This window comes from Drosophila serrata, unplaced genomic scaffold (assembly GCF_035046125.1).
Source record: "Drosophila serrata isolate PLE 108 unplaced genomic scaffold, ASM3504612v1 contig_293, whole genome shotgun sequence".
Classification (NCBI taxonomy): Eukaryota; Metazoa; Arthropoda; class Insecta; order Diptera; family Drosophilidae; genus Drosophila; species Drosophila serrata.
In genome coordinates this window covers 200,919-224,763 of record NW_028257191.1, presented here as the reverse complement: position 1 = coordinate 224,763, position 23,845 = coordinate 200,919, and the positions used below count along the sequence as shown (strand labels likewise).

At 39.0% G+C, this 23,845-nt stretch overlaps 2 protein-coding genes across 2 annotated transcripts; both read left to right on the top strand.

The window, feature by feature from the left end:
• The first annotated feature begins 900 nt into the window (after positions 1–900).
• On the top strand, positions 901–7,530 carry LOC147643066 (uncharacterized). The gene is made up of 3 exons (XM_086836869.1): positions 901–1,032; positions 6,532–6,837; positions 7,000–7,530. The coding sequence occupies exons 1-3, from the start codon at positions 901–903 to the stop codon at positions 7,528–7,530; spliced, it is 969 nt and encodes a 322-aa protein (XP_086692995.1).
• A 373-nt stretch (positions 7,531–7,903) lies between these two features.
• On the top strand, positions 7,904–8,641 carry LOC147643065 (uncharacterized). Its single transcript, XM_086836868.1, has one exon. The coding sequence runs from the start codon at positions 7,904–7,906 to the stop codon at positions 8,639–8,641; it is 738 nt and encodes a 245-aa protein (XP_086692994.1).
• The last annotated feature ends 15,204 nt before the right edge of the window (positions 8,642–23,845 follow it).

Genomic DNA, 23,845 nt, shown 5'->3' with positions numbered 1-23,845 from the left:
AAACCCTGCATCGTTTAAGGCAAAGGTTCCATTGGCCGGGCATGGTAGCCCAGGTACGAAACTTCATCAGGGACTGCAAGGTGTGCAAGGAGACTAAGCCATCGTATGGAGGTCCGAGGCCAGGACTGGGAGGGGAAACCATCACGTATCGTCCGTTCCAGAAGATCTACATTGACTTTTTGGGAAAGTATCCCCGCTCAAGAAAAGGCCACGCATACATTTTTATCGTGGTCGATCATTTCTCAAAATTTGTGTTCTTAAAGGCAACAACAGCGGAAGTCATCGAATTCTTGACGAAGGAGATTTTTCATACGTTTGGAGTTCCAGAAACCATACATTCGGACAATGGGAAACAGTTCGTGGCGAAGCGATTTCAAAGCATGATCGAGCAGTACCGGATCAGGCACGTAAGGACGGCAGTGTACTCCCCACAATCAAATGCGGCGGAGAGGGTCAACCAGTTGGTGCTTAACGCAATACGAGCATACCTTGAGTGTGATAACCGAGAGTGGGATTTGTATCTTCCAGAAATAGAGGCAGCATTAAGAAGCTCGGTTCATCAAGCTACAGGGGTAACACCGTATTTTGCCTTGTTTGGGCAGAACATGTATACCAATGGGGCAGATTACCAGATAGCACGGAAGCTTCGGGCATTGGAGAACAACGAGCTCGAGGGCTTGGAGCCAGGAGATAGGTTCGGACACCATAAGACGGAATCTGCATGAGGCACATGAAACCAGCGTAAGGAACTTTGATCGGCAGACGCGAGAAGTATCCTTCCAACCCGGACAAGAGGCGTTTCGCAGGAATCGCGTGCTAAGCGACTTTGGGAGGAGTTTCAACGCCAAATCTGCAAGAAAATTGGTGAAATGTCGGATTCGCAGACCGGTAGGGAATCATATGTACGAGGTGGAGGAAGTGGACAGCACCCTAAAACCTGGAGGAAAGGACAACCATCGAAGAGGACCTGCAAGAAAGAAGAAGGTATACATCGGGGATCGGATTAGGACACAGATCGCCAGCTCACGCAGAGTAATAGACACCAGTATAATCTTCCGTCTAATTAACGGGCGGAGGAAGGGATCAAATCCAGGCATCAGTGGGTGGTCTCCCTCGTTGGGCGCTCTTTGGGCATCAGATTTGGCCCTGCGTGGACATCTTTCGGCATCAGAAATTAAGGCCAGTTTTTCACTGCCAATTCAGTTTTGGTCAATTTAGCTTGTCAGTGTGGTGTTATGGCCACGTAAATATCGATAGCATTGATAGACCCACATAAGGGGTGTTATACGATTAGCTCAGGGATGCCACCCTGGCCCAATAGCAGATCGGTAGCATGCACCACCTTATGAGGAAAAAGGTTCTTGACCTGGAATAGTTCAAATCTGAAACAACGGTTCCAACCAGAAAAGAAAAGAGAAGGTGAAAAGAAACCACAAGGGGATAGAGCGGGTAATTTGTTCCAAGCTACGCGAGAAGGCGGGTCACGAAATTTTAAATGAAAAGTGAAAATAATTTTTGTAAAGTAAAGTGAAGAACTCTGTGCCGCTGCACTCAACAAAAAAAAAAAAAAAAAAAAAGAACGTTGAGTGGTAAATTTGAAATAACAGAAAGGCTACGAAATCACTTGGACGTGAGCAGAGGATCAGCGAGGACGGGAAGCCGGTTCGAGAAAACTCAAAAGGTAAGTGGTCGTGGTCCGGAGGTGAAGCCCTATTATCATGGCTCTCATTTCCAGGCTCGACCAAACCCAGTCCTCACAGAAAAATTCCGGCCTGTCGCAAAATTCTGGCCGTCACAAAATTCTGGCTGTCACAAAATCGGTCAATCCCATGTTTTTTTTTATTTGGTTCGGTTTGGTGGCCACTAATTAAAAGCCTTGGGACATTAAACATAACCCCGTATAAAACAACCGGTAAAGAGTCGGCAGGCATATGTGCGCCAACACCGACATTATAAATTTGTAAAAATTTGTAAGGAGGGAGAATCGTCGAGGACGGCCGACACGCCTTCAGAGTGGCGATACCGAGAGCTTTGCAGCTTCAGCCAAATTTTTTTTTTGTTTTAGGTTTAGTTTAAATGTGTTCTTTTGTGTCTGTTTGCGGAATATTTTCGTTTAGTTTTAAATATTTATTTATATATATATTCGTTACGTTTTTCAACGATTTTAGTATTTTATTTATTATTTCTTTACAATTTCTTATTTATCACATATTTATTATCCATTAATTTATCTTATATTTATTTATTTATTTATTCTATATCCATATACATATATATTAAAAATACTTCAGTCAGGTGTAGCAGTGAAGTTGTTCTGATTTTGCACAATTTTTGGTTGTCTATAGGGTTTGGCTTTTTCCATTTATATTTCCCCTGCGACCCCCCCCCCCCTGGAGAGCTCTTACGGGTATGAAGGATCCGAATGTTTTAAAGGGAATTGAGTAAATTGAAGAAAATTTGTAAAAGAAAATCGAGACCAAAAATCTGCAAAAAGAGAGAAGCAATTTAACAGGTGAATTAACCTGCACATCACTTAATTACATGATACTGCCTGTAAAAATAAATATAAGATGAAGAGCCAAAGTATGAATATGGAGTAGCGACTTTAATGTGGGGGAAAGGAGAGTGAACCGGGATAATGAGTATGTAGGTGTGTGTGGGGCAGTTGCAACCAAAAAGGTTGGACTCATGCGAGCAGCTGCATGGTAGGGAAGGGATGAGCATGTGGCCTCCAGTTCATCAGGAGAAGCCAGGTCCGTTGTGTGTGTGTGAGGAACTATAGATGAAGTTGTTTTGTTTCCGCGTGTTTGAAATAAACCGCGCGGAGTATAGTGTTGTGTAAACGTCGAGTATCGACGAAATGTATTGTTGTGTGTGGCGGGCAGGGTTAGGGCAAAGACTATACAATTTATAAGATGCCTCACGACCATACATTAGTTTTGCAATATGAGGCTAATTTTTTGATTCAAACGACAATGGCGCTCTCCCTGCTCTCACAAAGTTGAGAGCGTAAAGATCTAAAAATAGAATGCGTTTGCATATATGAGTAAACATAGAACAAAAAAATTCGCATGTGTGCGTAAATATGTGTGTGCTTCTGTTCGCATGCGCAACGACGAAAAATTAAAATTTTATATTTTGGGCTGCTGACCGCTTGTTAGGTAGAGAGGGGGACGAGAACGGCAGCAAAAACAGCTGATTTATACATGTGCATATCGATGTGTTTGTTTGTTTTGATTTTAGTTTGTTTACATTTTTAAAGTGCTTGAGTCCCTTTATATTGTTATATTTTTCTTTATTATACCCTTGCAGGGTATTATAATTTAAGTCAGAAGTTTGCAACGCAGTGAAGGAGGCACCTCCGACCATATATAATATATATATTCTTGATCAGGATGAACTGCCGAGTCGATCTGGCCATGTCCGTCTGTCCGTTTTTACGAAAACTAGTCTCTCAGTTTTGAAGCTATCTGAATGAAACTTTATAGTTAGCCTTCTATATACTCTCACTCGTATATATGTCGGAACGGGCCGGATCGGACGACTATATCATATAGCTGTCATAGGAATGATCGGAAAAGTTTTACAAAAAAAATTATAAAATTTTTAGTTTTCAACAGAATTTGATCAAGTTTATTATATAGCCATTTCATATTATTCTACAATTTTGTATAAAATTTTATGAAAATCGGACGGCTATATTATATAGCTCCCATAGGAACGATCGAGAAATTAATTCAATTAATAAGTATAACATTTTTAGTTTTCAACAGATTTTCATCAAATTTGAGATATAGCCGTTTCATATTATTCTACAATTTTGTGTAAAATTTTATGAAAATCGGACTAATATATCATATAGCTCCCATAGGAACGATCGAGAAATTTGAGAGGAATGAGAATGGCGGTGGCTGTTGTCGGAAGACTGACAATCGCGGTGGCGATAACATTTTTAGTTTTCAACAGAATTTAATCAAATTTGAAATATAGCCATTTCATATTATTCTAAAATTTTGTGTAAAATTTTATGAAAATCGGATTACTATATCATATAGCTCCCATAGGAACGATCGAGAAATTTGAGAGGAATGAGAATGGCGGTGGCTGTTGTCGGAAGACTGACAATCGCGGTGGCGATAACATTTTTAGTTTTCAACAGAATTTAATCAAATTTGAAATATAGCCATTTCATATTATTCTAAAATTTTATGAAAATCGGATTACTATATCATATAGCTCCCATAGGAACGATCGAGAAATTAATACAATTAAATTTATATCTTTTTTAGTTTTCAGCTGATTTTCATCAAGGTTAGCCATTTAGTATAGCCATTTTATATAAGTCTTAAATTTTGTGGCAAATTTCATAAAAATCGGACGACTATATCATATAGGTGCCATACAAACGATCGTTTGATGTAGAGGAAAAATGCAAATCTGTGAATATAATATGTATAGGTGAATGAAATGAAAGCAGGTATTACTTCTTTGTTTTTTAACACAAATATATATAATTTATATTGTATGGATTCCTATTCATAGAAGTTCTATCTGCAAGGGTATATAAACTTCGGCGTGCCGAAGTTAGCTTTCTTTCTTGTTTTTAATTATTTTATTTTTATCAGTAATGCAAAAAATAAAAATACTTCGTTTAATTCCAATATTTAATTGAAAAACTATAAGTTCTTATGGCACAATAATAATATTAAAAATAATAAGAAAATAAAATATTGGTTTAAATCGTTTCCACACCACCATAGAGGTAGACTTTCTGGCGCGTTTTATTTATTGTGGTATCCCCAATAGGCCTAGTCTACATTCATTATCAAATCATCAAAATCATTGCCGTTTATTATTTAAGACATAAAATACTGAGCTTAGCTTGCTTCTTCTGCTTATCAGCTATCACCGTCCATTTACAATGCTTAAAATGTAAAACTTTTACAAGTTTATTTAAGAGATCAATCTTATGCACATAACATTCATTATTTATATCGAACCATAATGAGTAATCAATACTTTCATTTGTGCATTTAATGCGTTGATCCACAATAAATTTTCTAATATTAATTTGTTGTTTATTATTTTTGAAAATATTTTCAAAAACCTTTATATGGATTTTGCAGACATTAAAAAATATATCAGATGGTGCTTTTAATTTTCCAAAGTCTGAGTCGCTCGAGTAGTATATGTATAAAACGCTCGGATGGAGCTGTTAATTGCTCGTCTTCTTTAATCAGTAACGATTTGCAATTATCACAACTAGATGCCTTTGCAATATATCTACAAAAATATCTACTCGAGGTTAATTCAATGGGTACATTATTGCTCAAAAAACGATCCATATTTTGGTCAAAGTACCTCTCATTGTCTTGGACAATTTCTGAATGATACAGAACACTCTTGCTTCTGTATTTCTTTCTTTTCAATGCCAGGTTGATATATAATTGAATCAAACTCTACTGGCAACATAACATCATCATCTGATTCGCAGTTATTCTTCTGGGAAAATTAAAAAATATGCAAAGATATTAGTTTGGCAATTATTATATTAAATTCATTAACTGAAGGGTTTCTGCAGTTACCACCTTTTGCACGAACGCACGCAAATATATTTTCAAGCGGATCCTGGTTAACTCGACTAGTCAAGAAAAAAAAGTGATCCGTGTGGTCTTTAAAAAGATCTTTAACGAGTCCAAACATAGCCTCAGTAGTTTGGAGCAAGGCATCAAGACAATATATATTATTTCCTTGGTATTTAACGTTCTTTAGTTATTCCTGCATTTCCTTCAGTTTGTTCCAAACCATATTATCAATTTGCAGTGCACATTTCATGGGGTTTTTGTCAGTTAATACTCTGCTATTCAGGCAATCAAAGTAATCATTAACTCTTTGGACAAATGCAGCAGTAGAGGCTGCTCTAAGACTCTAGAGTCTAGAGCCAGCACAAGAGAACGGCTAGAGCCAGCACGAGAGCGCTCTCTCGCTGGCTTTTGAACGAAATGTGAGAGAGCCTGGAGCCAGTTCAAAAGCCAGCACGAAAAAAGCGTGTGCAAAAAAATCGTATGGCGTTACGAATCTTCCACTCTATACACCCTTTGGTGAGAGTGCGGCGTCGCTATCAAACGGGATTACTGTGTAATGACGACCACGTTAAGCTGCCACAGAGCTATGAGATGGCGTAGAAACGGCTGGTCAACGCCGAGAAGAAGATGAAGCGCAACGCACAGTTGGCGCTGGAATACTGTCGGATCATCAAGGATTATGTGTCAAAAGGATACGCTAGGCGTTTGGAGCCATATGAGAACGCGTAGAAGTGACCGGATATGGTATTTGCCACACTTTGGTGTCGAAAACCCGAACAAGCACGGTAAGCCAAAGTTGGAGGAACGTCGATAAATACGGCGTTGGACAAAGGGCCTCAGCTCTACAAGTCTTTGCCAGCCGTGCTCTTTCATTTCAGAGAAGGCGCTGTAGGAGTCTGCGGCGACATCAAGGAGATGTTCCACCAAGTGCTGATCCGATCCAAAGATAAATTCCCAAAGATTCCTTTGGAGAGATGGTGATGACGGAAGGGATCCGGATGTATACGTGATGAACGTAATGACCTTTGGCGCAGCCTGTTCGCCGAGCGCAGCGCATTACGTGAAGACTGTGGATGCCCTGAGGTTTCGTGATTCGGATCCGAGAGCAGTCAAGGCCATCGTCGACGACTACGTAGGCATTTTCGCTACAGAGCGCGAAGCTTTTAGCGTATCTACCCGAGTGAAGGAGATACACGCGGAAACTGGATTCGAGCTATGCAAGTTCTCATCCACCTCACCCACCGGTGACGGTGTTGGGACCACCTGGACAAGTCAAGAGCGTTGGATGGGGCGAGGCTGAGCAGAAGATTCTTGGAGTACGTTGGCGGGTAACCACGGATGACTTCAGGTGCAAAGTGGAGTATCACCGCGTGCAAAGCTGCGTTCTAAGAGGTGATCGAGTTCCTACAAAAAGGGAATACTTGAGCCTAGTGATGTCGACGTTCGACCCACTGGGATTCCTGTGCTGCCTGATGATTACAGCGAAGCTGTTGCTGAGAGAGATTTGGAGACAGTAGATCTAGTGGGACCACAACTGGAGGAGATTAGCAATGCCTTTGCGACCTGGCGCAAAGAAATGGACGCCAAAGGACAGTTCCGATGTCCTCGCCATTATTTTGGACACGGAGGAGTTAGAGCCATAGAGCTGCACGTGTTCGTGGATGCAAGTCAATCTGCATTCGCGGCGGTGGCCTACTGGAGGGTCTCATATGAGGACGACAACGTGCTGGTGAGATTCGTATGCGCAAAGACGAAGTGTGCCCCGATGAGAACAATGTCGATCTCACGGCTGGAGCTGCAGGCAGCAGTTCTTGGAACCAGACTGATGAACACTGTCGAGGAGGAGCACAGTGTGGACATCGATGACGTGGTGTTATGGACAGACTCAAAGACTTTGGATTTCCCATTGGCGATGGCTACCTACATCCGAAAGTGCGGCGGATAACGCGACTCGGTCGCAAAGAGAAGTGGACCTTAGTAAGGGATCCCGATAGTTACAGGGACCTGCCTTTTTAAGGCAGCCAGCAGACAGCTAGCCGGCGCCTGAAGAAGAGAATAAGCGTGTTCCAGAAGCCACTGATGAAGAGGAGATGCCCAGTGAGTTTGCTTTGGTTGTGGCAAATGCTTTTGTTATCTCATTCCAGAGGTTCTCGACCTTCAGTTGCTTGGTTAGAACCACAGCGTGGGTTTTGAGGTTTACGCGCCGGTGCCGTAAACAGAGAAGCGTTCTCGAGGAATACGGCCTTATTGCAGCAGAATGTCAGGCTGTGGGGTGCCTGTTAATCAGGCAGGTTCAATTGGATTCTTTTCCTGACGAGATGAGGTCGATGGAATGCGGAAAGGCTGTCGCTTTCGCTGTGGATGACCACAGAATTCTGCGAGCTTATGGCAGAATTGATGCCGCACAATGCGTTCCGTACAGTGCGAGGAGGCCCGTAATACTGTCACACAGGCACAGTCTTACGCAGATGATTGTCAATCACTTCCACGTCAAGATAAAGCATCAAAACGTGGATGCGACGATTGCGGAGATCCGGACGAGATTCCGGGTCACGAAGATGGGGCGTGTGATGAAAAAAGTGATCTCGTTGTGCATCGATTGCAAGTTGCAGCAAGCGCGACCGATAATGGGACCCCATCCAGAAGATCGACTGGAAGCGGTTGGATGCCCATTCAAATACACAGGATTGGACTACTTTGGACCACTGTTGGTGACTGTTTCCCGTCACAAGGGAAAGCATTGGGTCGCCTTGTTTACGTGCTTGTCGACAAGGACGATTCACTTGGAATTGGCACATGACTTGTCGACGGATTCCTGCATCATCGCAATTTGGAATTTCGGCTGCCGTAGAGGACCAGTACACAGACTGCGCAGCGATAACAGCAAGAACTTCGTGGGAGCAGACAGGGAGGCCAGGCGCTTTGGAGACGTGTTCGAGATGGAGAAAATTCAGAATGAGCTGTCAAGCGGGAGCATTGAAAGATCTTCAACTGCCCAGCGAACCCGTCTGAGGGAGGAATATGGGAGTGAATGCACAGTGGTCGGTGATGTGTGAAGATGGTGGCCAAAAATACTTTTAGTAGAGATACCGACTTTGAATTTTTTTGTATATATATAATTGCGTAAAAATATATTTAAAATATCAGCACCATCAACCACTTATATATCCCCCAATATCGAATCAACAGTGAAAGCTATACAATTTGACTTCCAAATGAACGCAAACCCTTTTTATCAGCTTTTTTTTTCAACGATTGTATTTATGAAATACTTAATATTAATTAAATAATGAACAAAGAATATTTAACAAATAAAGATGTATTATATAAAGTTAATAATACTCACGAATACAAGAAAGATAAGGACAACAATATAAAACATTAAAAAAACGAACGAAACAAAGTCACAAAAACACAAAAACGCAGAACGAGGCGGGGGTCTTCTATAACGGATTCCAAACACATTCGCAGCATATTTTAATGTTAATTAATGTTTAAAAAAAAGTTTCATTAGTAGCCGAGAGTGACTTCACAACTTTTACCTTTGCAGAAGATTAATGTTGAATTGAACGGAGCTCGAAAAATTACAGTCGACAAACATTCAATGTTATAGTTACATATATTAATAAAAATGATACAAACACAATACAATACATACCTTTATTATTATTATTATTTTTCATTAAGTCTTTTTAATTTAACTTTTATAATGTTAATAAACAAAATACTGCAAAAAAATAGTGATGCGCACACGATCAGTCGTTTGCTTCGTTTGTGCTCTCTTTCTTCGCGAATTTATGGAGCAAAACAAAACAACTTTCGAAGCTTTGTTTTATCGATTAATAGACGCGCCACACTTGAACTCATAATTCAAAAATTGATTTTTTTATTTTTGGCCTATGGAACCGGCCACTGTGGAATGGAGAGTTTCCTGATCGAGGCGGAGAATCTCGTAAATTCGCGTCCGCTTACCCATTTGTCGGTGGAAGCAGACCAGGAAGCACCGTTAAGGCCGAATGACCTTCTTAAGGGAGTAGCCAGACGCGCTACAGTGCGCATAAACGGCAACGGCCTATCTCGGACAATGATGCGATCCGTCTCTAAACTTGCAGTTTTGAATTGAGTGAAGCGGTTCTTCACGGGGTCAGGGATGTCGACGATCGAATATTGTAGGCGCAGTTAGTATATTAAGAGTGACAAAAAAATACTGATGAATTTTGAGCCCAAGTGTGTACGGGCATATTTTAATCGCTAAGTTAACCGCCAAAATTGGGCGTTCTTATTGTCGTGCGAAAAGTAGGAGGACACGCTGCGGTAAGTGCGTAAGAGTTAACTAGAATGTAAATTAAAGGTTAAGTTTATTTTTCCACAGAATAAAACGTACGAAGTGTTTCATATCTAATTGTCGTCCTCGGGCCAGGAGTCTTTCCTTTTGTTTGGCGGGAACTAGAGATGTGGAGCGGTTACAGGCAAATCGAAGTGACGCACGATAGTAGATATTGGATTTAACTTTTTACTTGGCAGCGGTTCCTTCGAACAGTTGTAGGTAGAAAAGTCTTAAATTCACTTCCTTTTTCTCGGTTTTTTATTGACTATGAACTTGTTGGTAGAAGAAAGGGAACTTTTCTGCGCGTCTGCCAAGATTCAAAAGAACTTAGAGATATTTCGACTCTGTGCTGCGTTTTTACTCTGTAGATGGCGATAAATAAATATATCACTTTATTAAAACAAATATAACGGCGTTTAAGTTTGAGTAATACAATTTTGTTTTCTTTATTTTCGATACTGTCCTATCGGCCCCTGTCGCACTCATTAAGGCCACCCCGTTTTCAAAAGCCAATGTCCCGGCTGTTGCTCTACTTGCGGCTAATCTAGCTTGCTTCCTTTCTGCCTCCCTCTTCTCTTCCTTCTTCCCCTCATCATGTCACTGTAGCAGTAGCTCGCTTGCTGGGTTATTTCTTATGTTGGATTTCGTGGTGGATTTTGTTTGAGTATTTTCTTTGACTGTGGGTCGGGCACTTCGGTGGACAACCTAGCTAATCTGCCAACTACTCTATATTTTTGGGTGGCTATGTTTTGGGTGGCTATGTTCTACATATTGGACTTAACTTTAGATGCTTACATTTACGGGCTTGAAAGTATAATTATTTATATATATTTATTTAAGAAGTGTTCTCTGTATTCTTTGAGTAGTGGGTGGTAAATCGATCTCTTGAGTGTCACCCCCGGGAGCTCCTCTCGATCCGTAGTATTTCGTGGCTGAATGGTTACAGAGTTACGCACCTAGTCGGTGGAGCCCAAGCGTTTCTTCTGGGTCATGGTGTCAAGACTTTCGTAAGGGCCTGGGTCAAACAGCTCTGTTGGTAGATGTAATTCCTGCCGATGGTGATTCTTCCTCCACAGGGATGTGCTACGGGGTCGAAGACTGACAGTTCGATCACCTCGACATGAACATCATTGCCTGACTCCTGTTTGCCTTGGTAAGCGATAGCCTCCAAATCGAGCATTAAAAGTCGGTTGCGCTCCCATTTTTTTTCTCTTGGCGGACGCAAAGGTCCAATACGCTCTTAATGAAAATGTCTGCAGATTCCGCCTCGTTAAGAAACTCACTCTCTTGCACCATGGGGTATTTAGCAGTTCATTGATAGTTGATCATTAGGATCGTTGCCGACAGCATGGCGAATTGGATCCCTTGAACTTATGGTGGCCAAAAAACAATACTTAGTTTATCTTAGATAATCTATGTCCCTATACGTGCGATCTATAAAACTATTCCTATAAAATATTCAGGGTGACTCATTGGTATTACTTATGCCAATAAAATTTTACTTAACTAGTGCTACTTAACAGAAACTTAACTACTTAACTAGTTGGCTATCTAAAAAAAACTGCAGGTGTTTACGGATCTCCTCTCGAACCCACTGACGTCAGGGTTTACTCATCGTCGACTTCGCCGTCCTTATGAATCTTGAATCACTTAGACCGGTCGTGCGTCGAGGCACAAGTATCTGTACCTAGGCGACAGGATCTTATGCTTATAGTACGACCACGCGAATACCTCTAATAGTGCGTGACAGAGCGAGAGTACCTATTATTCCACATCTTGTCGCCTTTGTCGACGTGTAGTGTCGGTCATACGCGTGTTATGTTAACTCACTCTTGTCCTTGGCAGTTCAGAACGATTTCCGAATCTGCTTTTGTAGGGGTTGACCACAGCACACCTGATATGCAGATATTTACATTTTGTTACATATTTACATATTTAAATATTGACTTAATTGACTAAATATTAAGTTATTTCGTGGAGAAAGAAAAGAATTTTGATTAAGTTTGCTGTTGTTGAATTTCCTAGAAGAAGGATTACTCAATGGTCGGAAAAGGATATGGATCTTTGTTATGAAAGTGAAGAGCAGTCTATTAGAATGTAGTGGATGTCCATCGATGAGTTGTTTCAGAAGAGGCTGGTGCTTGTTAGGGATCTATCCTTGTAATGGGCGTTTGTGACTTGTGGTTGACCTAGACGGTGTCTATTAATTATTATTTGTTTTTGTCTGTTGAGGTATGTCGTTTTAAATGAGAAGTTTGCTGGGGTGTTTATTGAGTTTTCTTTGAACCATTGGCTTGTTTGTCTTTGCAGCATTTTCAGTTTGTGGGCATAATGTTTGTTCAGGGGCTGAGTGATGTCTTTGGTGTTGTAGATGACAGTGAATATGAATGGGAATTTGTGCGTTTTCCTTTCTGCGGTGACCGCTCATTGTCGTTTTATACCGATGTGGCTTGGGATCCACATGAGTTTTATTTTTGGGAAGAGATTGGTAATTAGGTTTCTAATTGTATTGGGGTAGTAGTAGGAATTTTTGTTGGGGTTTGTAATGGCTTTTATAGAGGATAGGGAGTCGGAGCACATAGCATATTTGCCCGGTCTTGCTGAGCAGATTTTCACAGCTTCATGGATGGCTTTAATTTCGCTAGAAAGGACAGATTTGATATGTCTGTCCCCTATACTGTAGTCCCCTATATCGTTGTCCTGTGAGCCGTCTGTATAAATGAATTTGTTGTTGAATGTTTTTTACGGTGTGGAAAAGTGGTAGATTTGCAAGTTTGCCTTTTAAAAGTTGTAACCTATTTTATAGTGAGTTTGTTTTAGATTCAATATATTGTTAGATGGCATATTTCTTTATTGGTTGGTTTATTGGTTATTAGTTTATTGGGAAGCCAAGGAATGTTGTAGTGTCGGTAGTTGGGATATTACTGGAGCCGGTGGTGCCCTACAACTTCTTTTCCAACATATAACGTAATTGACGTTTTTCTAGTGAGAGTAATGATCCTGAATAAGAACCCCATTCTTCGATTTGTTGGAAAAGAGTTGTACCTTTGACTTGGTAATTCTTATATTGGTTATGCTCTATTAGATTGAATTTGTCTGCGTAGGCAGTAAATTTAAGTTCTTTTTGATGAAGATAATGTTGGTTAGGGGATTGTAGGCGATTAGAAAGAGAATTACTGGAATGGGGAACCCTTGCGGGATTTCATTATCGAGCCGGAAGCTGTAAGAGAGGTATGTGACGTTTTTTGAAATGATTTTTCGGTTTGACATGAAGTTCCATACGTATTTAATTATGCGTGGACCTAGTATCCATTCGATTTATTGAATTTTATTAAAGGCTTTTACGAACTCTAGCGAAATTATAGAAATATGATTTTTTTTATACCCTTGCAATGTATTATAATATCAGTTAAAAGTTTGCAACGCAGATCGGAAAACAAACCAAAAAAATTCAACTTTTTCAGTTTTCAAAAAAATTTAATAAAATTTGAGATATAGCTAATTCATAATAATCTACAATTTTGTGTAAAATTTTATTAATATGAGACTACTGTATCATATAGCTCCCATAGGAGAAATTAATACAATTAAAAATTATAACGTTTTCAGTTTTCAGCAGATTTTCATCAAATTCGAGGTATAGCCATTTTATATTAGTTTTAAATTTGGTGTCGAATTTTATGAAAATCAGACGACTATATCATATAGGTGTCATACAAACGATCGTTAAATGTGGAGCAAAAATGCAAATCTGTGAATGTAAAGCTGAAAATATAATATGTATAGGTAAATGAAATGAAAGCAGGTATTACTTCATTGTTTTTTAACATAAATATATATAATTTATATTGTATGGATTCCTAGTCATAGAAGTTCTATCTGCAAGGGTATATAAACTTCGGCGTGCCGAAGTTAGCTTCCTTTCTTGTTTATATACCCTTGCAGGGTATTATAATTTCAGTCAGAAGTTTGCAACGCAGTGAAGGAGGCACCTCCGACAATATAATCTGGATTAACAGCCGAGTCGATCTAGCCATGTCCGTCTGTCCGTTTCTACGCAAACTAGTCTCTCATTTTTTAAGCTATCTGAATGAAACTTTGTAGTTAGCCTTCTATATACTCTCACTCGTATATATGTCGGAACGGGACAGATTGGTCGACTATATCGTATAGCTGCCATAGGAATGATCAGAAAATATTTACAACAAAATTATAACATTTTCAGTTTTCAGCAGAATTTGATCAAATTTGAGATATAGTCATTTTATTATACTCTACAATTTTGTGTAAAATTTTATAAATATCAGACTACTATATCATATAGCTCCCATAGGAACGATCGAGAAATTAATACAATTAAAAATTATAATATTTTTAGTTTTCAACTGATTTTTCATCAAATTTGAGGTATAGACATTTTATATTAGTCTTAATCTTTGTGTCAAATTTCATGAAAATCGGACGACTATATCATATAGGTGCCATACAAACGATCGTTTGATGTAGAGCAAAGTGCAAATCTGTGAATGTAAAACTGCAAATATAATATGTATAGGTGAATGACATGAAATCAGGTATTACTTCATTGTTGTTTAACACAAATATATATAATTAATATTGTATGGATTCCTATTCATAGAAGTTCTATCTGCAAGGGTATATAAACTTCGGCGTGCCGAAGTTAGCTTCCTTTTTTTGTTTTTGTTTTTTTATAAATCTGGTTGCGAGATGGTATACATAACGTAGACTGCTTTGAACAGACTTGTCCGTTTTATATACGAATTGATTGCTATGGATTTGTTTATTTAAAAAAAAAAACCAAAAGTAAACTTTCAGCTAAGACTTTGTCGAGGACTTTGGCTAAACATGGGTGAAGAGCAATCGGGCGGGTAGGAGTTGGGATTGGTTTGGGTTTTAGGATGGGTAGTACCATGGTTAGTTTTTAGGCAAGATTCTATTTTGAAGGAAATTTAAAAAAGGATTGAGTAGGTGCTGCAGTCCAGACCTGTTGTGTTCTTTTAGTGAGTTCATTGCGAAGTTTAGTTCTATTAGAGATATGTGTTTTTCTGGTTCTAAGACGTCCGATGTTTGCTCATATTTTTTATGGATCGGTGTTTGGGTGGATTTCGGAGGTGAAGACAAGAATTTATACTTTATTAGCTTTTTATATTTGATCATGTTATCTTATTGATGTTGTTTTTGAGAGACTCTTTCAGGAGATTTTTGTAGATGTTGGCTGCGGCAAGAGAGAGGTCAATGTGAGTAAATATATAATACGTTAAATAGTGTGTAGAGGACTTGTCGTTTAGGAGTGTATATTTGGTTTTGTCTATGCATTTGCCAATTGTGTTGCCTCTACAACTTTCCCTAGAGGAGCCCCAATGTGGGTACCACCTGTTGAAGCAAATAATGGGAAAGTGGGAGGTTTCCAAGGACAAGGTAAACAATTTCAGAAGGGGATAGCACAGGGCGTCGGCACAATACCTGAGCACACAGCCAGGAATTCCGTCGGGACCTGGCGAATAAACTGGCTTGACACGATGAAGATCTAAAAGGAAAAAGCTTTCGTTTAGGCTAGGACAGAAAATTAAGTTTGATTTGGGTATGTTGTAGGAATAGGTCTGGTGTAGATACGAAGAGCTTGAATAGGTTGTTTGAAAAAACTGCGAAAATAGATCGGCTATTGCCTGATCATTATTTGCGGTAGTATTTTCAAATGAAAGCGAGGAAGGATTTGTTTTAGGTTTACGTTTAGTGTTAACGAAATTATAAAACTGTTTTGGGTCCTGTGAGAACTGGGCCCTACAACGAGTTAAATAGTTTTTATAACACTGCGCGACAGAGTCGTAGAGATGACACACAAATGCGACAACAAAACAGCCCACGCAATCCTCAAGGCCCGCACCTCAGATAACACACCGCACTCCTACGCATCTGTCATCAAGAACCAAAAGTCCCAGCAAAGCCGGAACGCAGATGGACCTCAACAACTCAAAGGATCCGGACCCAACAACCACGAAATAACCAGATCACCACCTATATCATACGCCGACATCTACCCCAGCTCCAGTAACAACGTAACCAATAAGATAACACCCTCCACAACCACTAAATTCACAAACAAATCCATAAAAATCCTACCCCTAAACACACATAAAAGATTACTTGCATCCATGAAAAAAGATGCTAAAAAACCTAAACCAAACACCAAAAATAACTCTGACGCATCTAGCGACTCAGGGGAAATGGACACATTTTAAACAAAAACAAATCAAACAACTAACCAAAACATGTTAAATATTATACAATGGAATATCAAAGGCTGCAGAAACAACTACCCAGAATTACAAATCCTCATTAAGCACCACTACCCCCAAATCATAGCACTCCAAGAAACCCACCTCACCAATACATCTTCCCTACCAATCCCCATAAACTTCTCCCTATACTGCAGTGACAGCACCAATGCTTTCGGAGGAGCAGCACTATTGGTGCATAACTCCATCTCACACTCCAATAAAACCCTCAGAAAAATAAAAAAAGAAAAATAGATCTCATATGCACATACATTTCCCCCACCAAACAATTCAACATTAAAAACTTAGAAAATGTTCTAACCCCTACATCATTTTAACAGCTGGCATCCTTATTGGGGCTCCCCTAGATCCAACTCCAGAGGCAACACAATAGCTAAATTCCTTGACAGATCCGACTACACATTACTAAATGGCAAATCTCCAACCCACTATTCGACACACAACACATTTACACACATCGACCTTTCTCTCGCCACAGCCAATATCGCTCCAGAGATCTATTGGAAGGTCCTCAATGATCTACACGGTAGTGACCACTTTCCTATTCTAATTTCAATGTTCCCTACACATTCATCCCCGAACCTCACATCCAAACCCTCCTTCAATCTGAAAAATGCCAATTGGGACCTCTTTAGTACTCATATTTCCAATCAGTCCACTCATAATCAACCCACTAGTAACACAAACAAGGAAGCAGCTACTCTTAAAAAAATCCTAATCCAATCTGCCCACCGATCCATACCCCAGAACACCACCTACTCCCTCCCACACACTGTTCCCTGGTGGAACAAAACTCTAGCTGTACAGAAAAAAAATATAAACCTCAAATGGCGAACTTTAAAAAACAACATCAGCACTGAAAATATAATCGAATACAAAAAAGCTAACGCCATCTTCAGAAAATCCATTAGGGAAGCCAAAAAATCCTCCATCTTAAAATTCACATCTGCAATCCACCCAAACTCCGACCCAACAAAAATGTGGGCGAACATTAAACGACTCTGTGGAATATACCCTTCCAAACACATACATGGCATTTACAACCTCTTCACTCAAACAACTTCTGTAGATCCAACCGAAATAGGCAACACACTCGGAGACCTATGGTCAAAAGAGGCAAAGGACTCCAACTTCCCTACCGAATTCCGCACCAACAAAATTCTCCTTACACCACCCTGTCCCTACCCCTTATCCCCAACAGCCCTCGAAATTGAAAAAAACATTACACTTATTGAACTTAACGCAGCCATAAACTCTCTAAAAGGACACACACCTGGCCTAGACCGCATTTCTTATCCTATGATTAAAAATGCACCCATCTCCTATAAGCTTCAAATCCTCCACCACTTCAACAACATCCTAGACTCTCGCATCCCCCAATCCTATAAAATCAGCCTCGTACTACCCATCCTCAAGCCCAATAAGCCCCAAAACAACCCCAACTTATACCGCCCCATCACACTCAACCCTTGCATGGCCAAAGTTCTCGACAAAATCCTAGCGAAAAGGTGATGGTGGTTTGTTTTAACAAACCAACTCATACATAACAACCAATTCTGCTTCAAGAGGGGCAAATCTGTTCTAGATAGTCTACTTTACGTAGACCATCTTGCAACCAGATCCTTGTCTCTAAAAAAACACTTAACTATACTATCTCTCGACTTCGCTAAAGCCTCCGATAAAATAGGCATCCACACCCTCATCCGCACGTTGGAGGAATGGAAACTAGGCCCCCGCATAATAAAATACATCCACAACTTCATGTCTAACCGGAAAATGATAATAAAAAACGACACATCCCTCTCCCATAACATCCCTCTCGATAACGGTATCCCACAAGGTTCCCCTATCTCAGTCATCCTCTTTCTAATTTCCTACAATTCCCTTACCAATATTATCTTCCTTTCAAAACAAGTCAAGTTTACTGCCTACGCCGACAACTTCCATCTAATTATCCAACACAACCGGAACCGAAACCCCCAAAACAATCTTACAACCCTATTCCAGCAAATCCGAGAATGGTGTTCCTCCTCTGGATCATCCTTCTCTCTTGAGAAATGTCAAGTCCTACACATATGCCGTAAAAGAAACTGCACAGCAAAAATAGTAAGCAATCAACATCCCTACCACCGACTCTACAAAAATCCTTGGCCTGACAATCAACAACCGGTATAACTGGCATTCTCACATAAACAACCTAAAAACATCCCTCTTCCGTCCCCTTAACATCATTTAACACCTATCCACAAGGAAATACAACTGCAAAACAGCCTCCCTTATCCTAATCACAAACTCCCTCCTCATCTCAAAAATAGACTACTGCCTACCCATCTACGGGAAACCTCCAACCTCCATCCTTAACCGACTCAAATCCTCCCAAAACGCAGGAATAAAGGCAGCACTTGGTGCCTTCAGAACAACACCAACATATAATCTGCTGACTGAATCAAAAATAAGCCCTATTGTAATCAGACAAAAATACCATACAGACACTTTAGTTGCTAGAACTAAAGTGATCCACTCATATGACTCCCCAATTGGCAAATTCCTTAAACCAACAAAAAAAATACAGGTACCCCAGCACAATTGATACAATAATTGACTCCTGCAAAACCCTATCCCTCCATCTCGCCCTTGCTAAATACTACCCATCCAAAAAATACAACCCAGAAATAATCATAAAAGCCACAAACACATGCCTATCCCATTACAACAAAAACACCACACCCCCTATAACCTTCCACCAACTTTTCCACTCACTAAAAAACTCCCTCCCCAACTATCAATTCCTCTACACCGACGGCTCAAAGACTAACGACATTGTTAGCTTTAGCATAACAAACGACCACAACACCATTAAAACCGGACCCCTACCCCAATACTAGCTGTCCTCACAAGCGAAGCTATTGCCATACTTGAAGTGGTCCAATTCTGCATCCGGATTCCCTATCCTCCTTAAGAGCCATAACCAACTCCAACAACCACTCCTACTACCCCATCACAATCCGAAACATAACCACCAAACTCTTCCCTAAAATTATACTTATCTGGATCTCAAGCCACATAGGCATAAAAGGGAACGAGAGAGCGGACGGAACAGCCAAGGAAGCTTACAATTATCCACTCATTCTTACCAAAAACCTCAACTCCAAAGATATCACGCAACACCTCAAAAAATACTACAATCACATACAAGAAGATCTGCAAAACCAAACGTCCCAATGGTACAAACTCAAACTCACTCAACACCCCTTCAAACTACTCCCTCAAAACCACTAACCTTAATAGACAACAAAAAATAATAATCAATAGACTACGTCTAGGACACACACAAATCACAAACGCCCACTATATGAATAGAACGGTGCAAAACACTTGCCCTTTATGCAATAATGCCACAATAGATATAAAACACATATTAATCGACTGCACTACACTTTCCCAACATAGAACCTCATCCTTCTCACACGAAAACCCAACCCAACTCCTCGCAAACCCAACAACAGAAAACTCAATGAAAATCCTCTCCTTTCTCCACAAAGCCAACCTCACCCACAAAATCTAGCCTTTAAGTCCATCGTATAAAATTAAAATCTGTATATATTTAATCGAGCGGTAGGCCACAGCAGCCAATGCTCATTATCCTAAGTTAGGCTTTAGTTTACAACCAACCGCTAGCTTTATATAAATAAATAAATAATTTCAGTCAGAAGTTTGCTAGTTTTTTGGGACTGAAGGTTCAACAGTGGATACTGTAGCTTGTGCCAAAAGCAAACGACACTCAAGCGGGCAGAAAAAAAAGAACGGGATCAGAACAAAAGGAAAACAGTCTCTGCACAAATCTAAAAGTAGTAATAAATATATATAAACTACACAGAAAAACGGTGTATGTAATGAATAATATTATATGTAATGATGAATTGAAAGAAACACAAATAAAAACAAAAAATTGGAGCGCAAAACAAAAACTCGACCGTTCGCTATGAAGTGATATACGAATTCTCTTGGATTGGTCAGTTACTACAGAAGTTGTGTCATAGACTTTGCGGCCATAGTTGAGTAATTTAAAAATAAATACACCTAAAAATAATTATCCTATTATATGCCCAAGGATCTATTTTTTGGGGCAGGGCTCTATCAGCATTGTTTATGCCTTTCCTCTAGCCACTTCAAAGTATCAGCTTATCCATATATCATACCATGTTAATTTCATAAAAGAGCCTTACTTTGAAAGAAAGTAAATTAGTGGGGGAGAATTTTGCATATATTAAAATGTTGTCATCTCAATTTTTTATTGTTTCTTTATTATACCCTTGCAGGGTATTATAATTTCAGTCAGAAGTTTGCAACTCAGTGAAGAAGGCACCTTCGACCATATAAAGTATATATATTCTTGATCAGCATCAACAGCCGAGTCGATATAGCCATGTCCGTCTGTCCGTTTTTAAGCAAACTAGTCTCTCAGTTTTGAAGCTATCTGAATGAAACTTTGTAGTTAGCCTTCTATATACTCTCACTCGTATATATGTCGGAACGGGCCAGCTCAGACGACTATATCATATAGCTGCCATATGAATGATCGGAAAATTTAAAAAAAAAAAATTTTAACATTTTCAGTTTTCAAAAAAATTTAATCAAATTTGAGATATAGCCATTTCATATTATTCTACAATTTTGTGTACAATTTTAAGAAAATCGGACAACTCTATCATATAGCTCCCATAGGAACGATCGAGAAATGAATACAATTAAAAATTATAACGTTTTCAGTTTTCAGCAGATTTTCATCAAATTAGAAATAGTCATTTTATATCAGTCTTAAATTTTGTGTCAAATTTTATTAAAATCGGACGACTATATCATATAGGTGCCATACAAACGATCGTTAAATGTGGAGCAATAATGCAAATCTGTGGATGTAAAGCTGCAAATATAATATGTATAGGTGAATGAAATGAAAGCGGGTATTACTTCATTGTTTTTTAACATAAATACAAATATATAATTTATATTGTATGGATTCCTAGTCATCGAAGTTCTATCTGCAAGGGTATATAAACTTCGGCGTGCCGAAGATAGCTTCCTTTCTTGTTATTATTTAATTACACAACAATATCATAAAAACATTTCCACCCCAAATAGTAAGATCTTTATCATGAGCCTGATGTTATCGGAACATTTTATGATCAAGATGCCTCTTATAAAAATGTATCTGCATCATGGCACAACTCATTATTCCCATTATAGGTGTATTAGTATTATACGTATCTATAAGATCATTTATATCATTAGGACATGCGACTATTGTAGCAGATTGATTTAAGCAAGCACGAACTATAATATACGAAAAAATTGGCGAAATTAAAATATAAAAGAAAAATACAAGTTTCAGTTGGAATATCAATACCAACAATATTGAATGAGCAGTTAACACTTCAAACTGAACCAACTGAATTATGTATTTTCATTGTTTATCCCATTTGATAAATGATTGCATGTTTGTCCAACAAAAGTGATTTTAAATACGAAAGTTATTTATACAAAGCATTGATAATGGTTTGAGAAGGATAATGAGTTGCTACTCAAATATATAAACGCCCTGTTTGAGATAAGCGTCAATAGAGTAGCTAATAGAACAAATGTTTTGAAAAGATCTCCAGGAGGAAACAATTATTTGTACTCCTAAGCCACCACCTGGTTCAACAGTCATTCCCCTCATTCAATGCCTGACTTTTCAGAGATTTTTTTTAATCTTTGACACTTAGTAAGCGGGATCATCGACATGTATTTATACTCAGCTAACTTTCAATTCTAACTGTCCATTTACTTTTAATTATGAAATCTTATTTATAAAGACATTAGTAAATTTGCATAACTTCAGATATCCTGCAATTAATCTACGAAGAAATTTGAAAATAAAAAATTAACATGATTTTTTGGGAACGATAAACCCGCCGTTTTGTCCGCCGCTTATCAGCGGAATCAATTCGGGCTTTCTGCCGCTGCACCTGTTAGAGCTTATCTAGTACTTTTCCATAACCTTCTAACTTCTAACTGTAACTTGTTTACATCTTTTTTTCATTCACATTTTTGCTCTCAATGCAATCAAACGCATCGCGGTCGTCTGAATCAATTCGGGTATTGAAAATTAACCAATAAATAAATAAAACAGTAACACTAGTGGATTCATTTATAAACAATGATATAGAATTATGACTTTGCAATAACAAATAACCAATAACATACATATGTATATCTTAACCAACGCATTGATAAATTGAAAGCTAAAACCACAAAGATCGAAACTCGCCTGTAGCATCACAACTAGTAGGAGAAAACCCTTAAAAAGCCGCCAAAGCCCTTTAATAAAGAAAAAGACATTAAACATTTTTAAGACGACTTAAATAACTCAGCGGAATTGTGTGAACAACTGGTTAGACACTCTAAAATAAATTTTTTTGCCAACGGAAGCCAAATTTTTAATTGGAATAACCCCATCTTGGCTGCAAAATTTGTGAGCACAATATTAAAAGTAAGTATTTACTGATAAGGCTGCCATTAAGTATTCGTGGAAGGCGACCACTGCCGCTAGAATTAAATATTGTATTTCATTAATTTGTACACTGTAAATATCAGCCGTAGCTGCTGTGGCTTTCGGCTGTATGTATTGAATTTTTTCTCTATCGATTTATGTTTTAATTACTTTTAATTTTTTTTAGACGTTTTTAATCTGTTTTCTGAAATATGCGGAAAATCGTTTTAAACTGCCAATGACAGAATTAAATTTAAGAAAACCGAAAATAATTAAAATAAAAGTAAATACATGGAATAATACAAGATTGATTGAAGAATTATTTTTTAGTTATCAGTAAATTTTGAAATCCATCCTCCTTTTTTATCCAAATCAAATCTAAATCGGCACGCCATAGTTTTAATACCCTGCATCTTTAATTTTTAGTTTTTTTAGTTTCTAATTTCAAAAATCTAAAAAATAACCATCTCTTAAATTAGATGAAAATATTTTGGGACTACACCCAAAGATTATTATATGGCTCTAGACAGCAGTGGTACAATAGTGGCCAAGACTAACATTCGGGGCCCTAGTATGGTGGTCGGCACTAACTCGGGCATACAAAAGATCGAAGCTGACACGGATACAACGAGCTGCGAGTGCGGGAACCGTGGGAGCCTGAATATAATGCCGATAGAACTGTTCGTAAAGGTTACAGAGCGCAGTGAGACTGAAGGCAAGTAATTGATGGAAGGAATACAGCGTCGGGCACGGAAAGATTTTTGAAAGCAATGGAATAAAGGCAAACAAAAAAACTGACTACATGACCGCCTAGTAGAACTTTGAGAACGCATTCTCGACCTCATATCCAACAAGGGAAGACTGATTCAATCTCTCAGACTCAGCGACGGTTAGGCTGAGTTAAGGCGGGACCTCAGGGACTTCAAAGTACGGAGATAATCGGATAGCCAAGCGGCTATCAAATTCCTAGCTGCCGTAAAAACAAACTCACGGCTAGTGGTAGAATGCAAGAAGGTCCTTAACAGACTTGCTGAGAACAATGAGGTACAAGTAACCTGGGTACTGGGACACAACGGCAGACGAA

What these genes read in the sequence shown, in the direction of transcription:
- LOC147643066 (XM_086836869.1), top strand. Translation starts at nt 901, where the DNA reads ATGTACGAGGTGGAGGAAGTGGACAGCACCCTAAAACCTGGAGGAAAG. An exon ending in AGATCGCCAGCTCACGCAGA is followed by an intron (nt 1,033 to 6,531) that starts GTAATAGACACC and finishes TCCGATCCAAAG; the next exon opens with ATAAATTCCCAAAGATTCCT. An exon ending in CCTCACCCACCGGTGACGGT is followed by an intron (nt 6,838 to 6,999) that starts GTTGGGACCACC and finishes TCCTACAAAAAG; the next exon opens with GGAATACTTGAGCCTAGTGA.
- LOC147643065 (XM_086836868.1), top strand. Translation starts at nt 7,904, where the DNA reads ATGAGGTCGATGGAATGCGGAAAGGCTGTCGCTTTCGCTGTGGATGAC.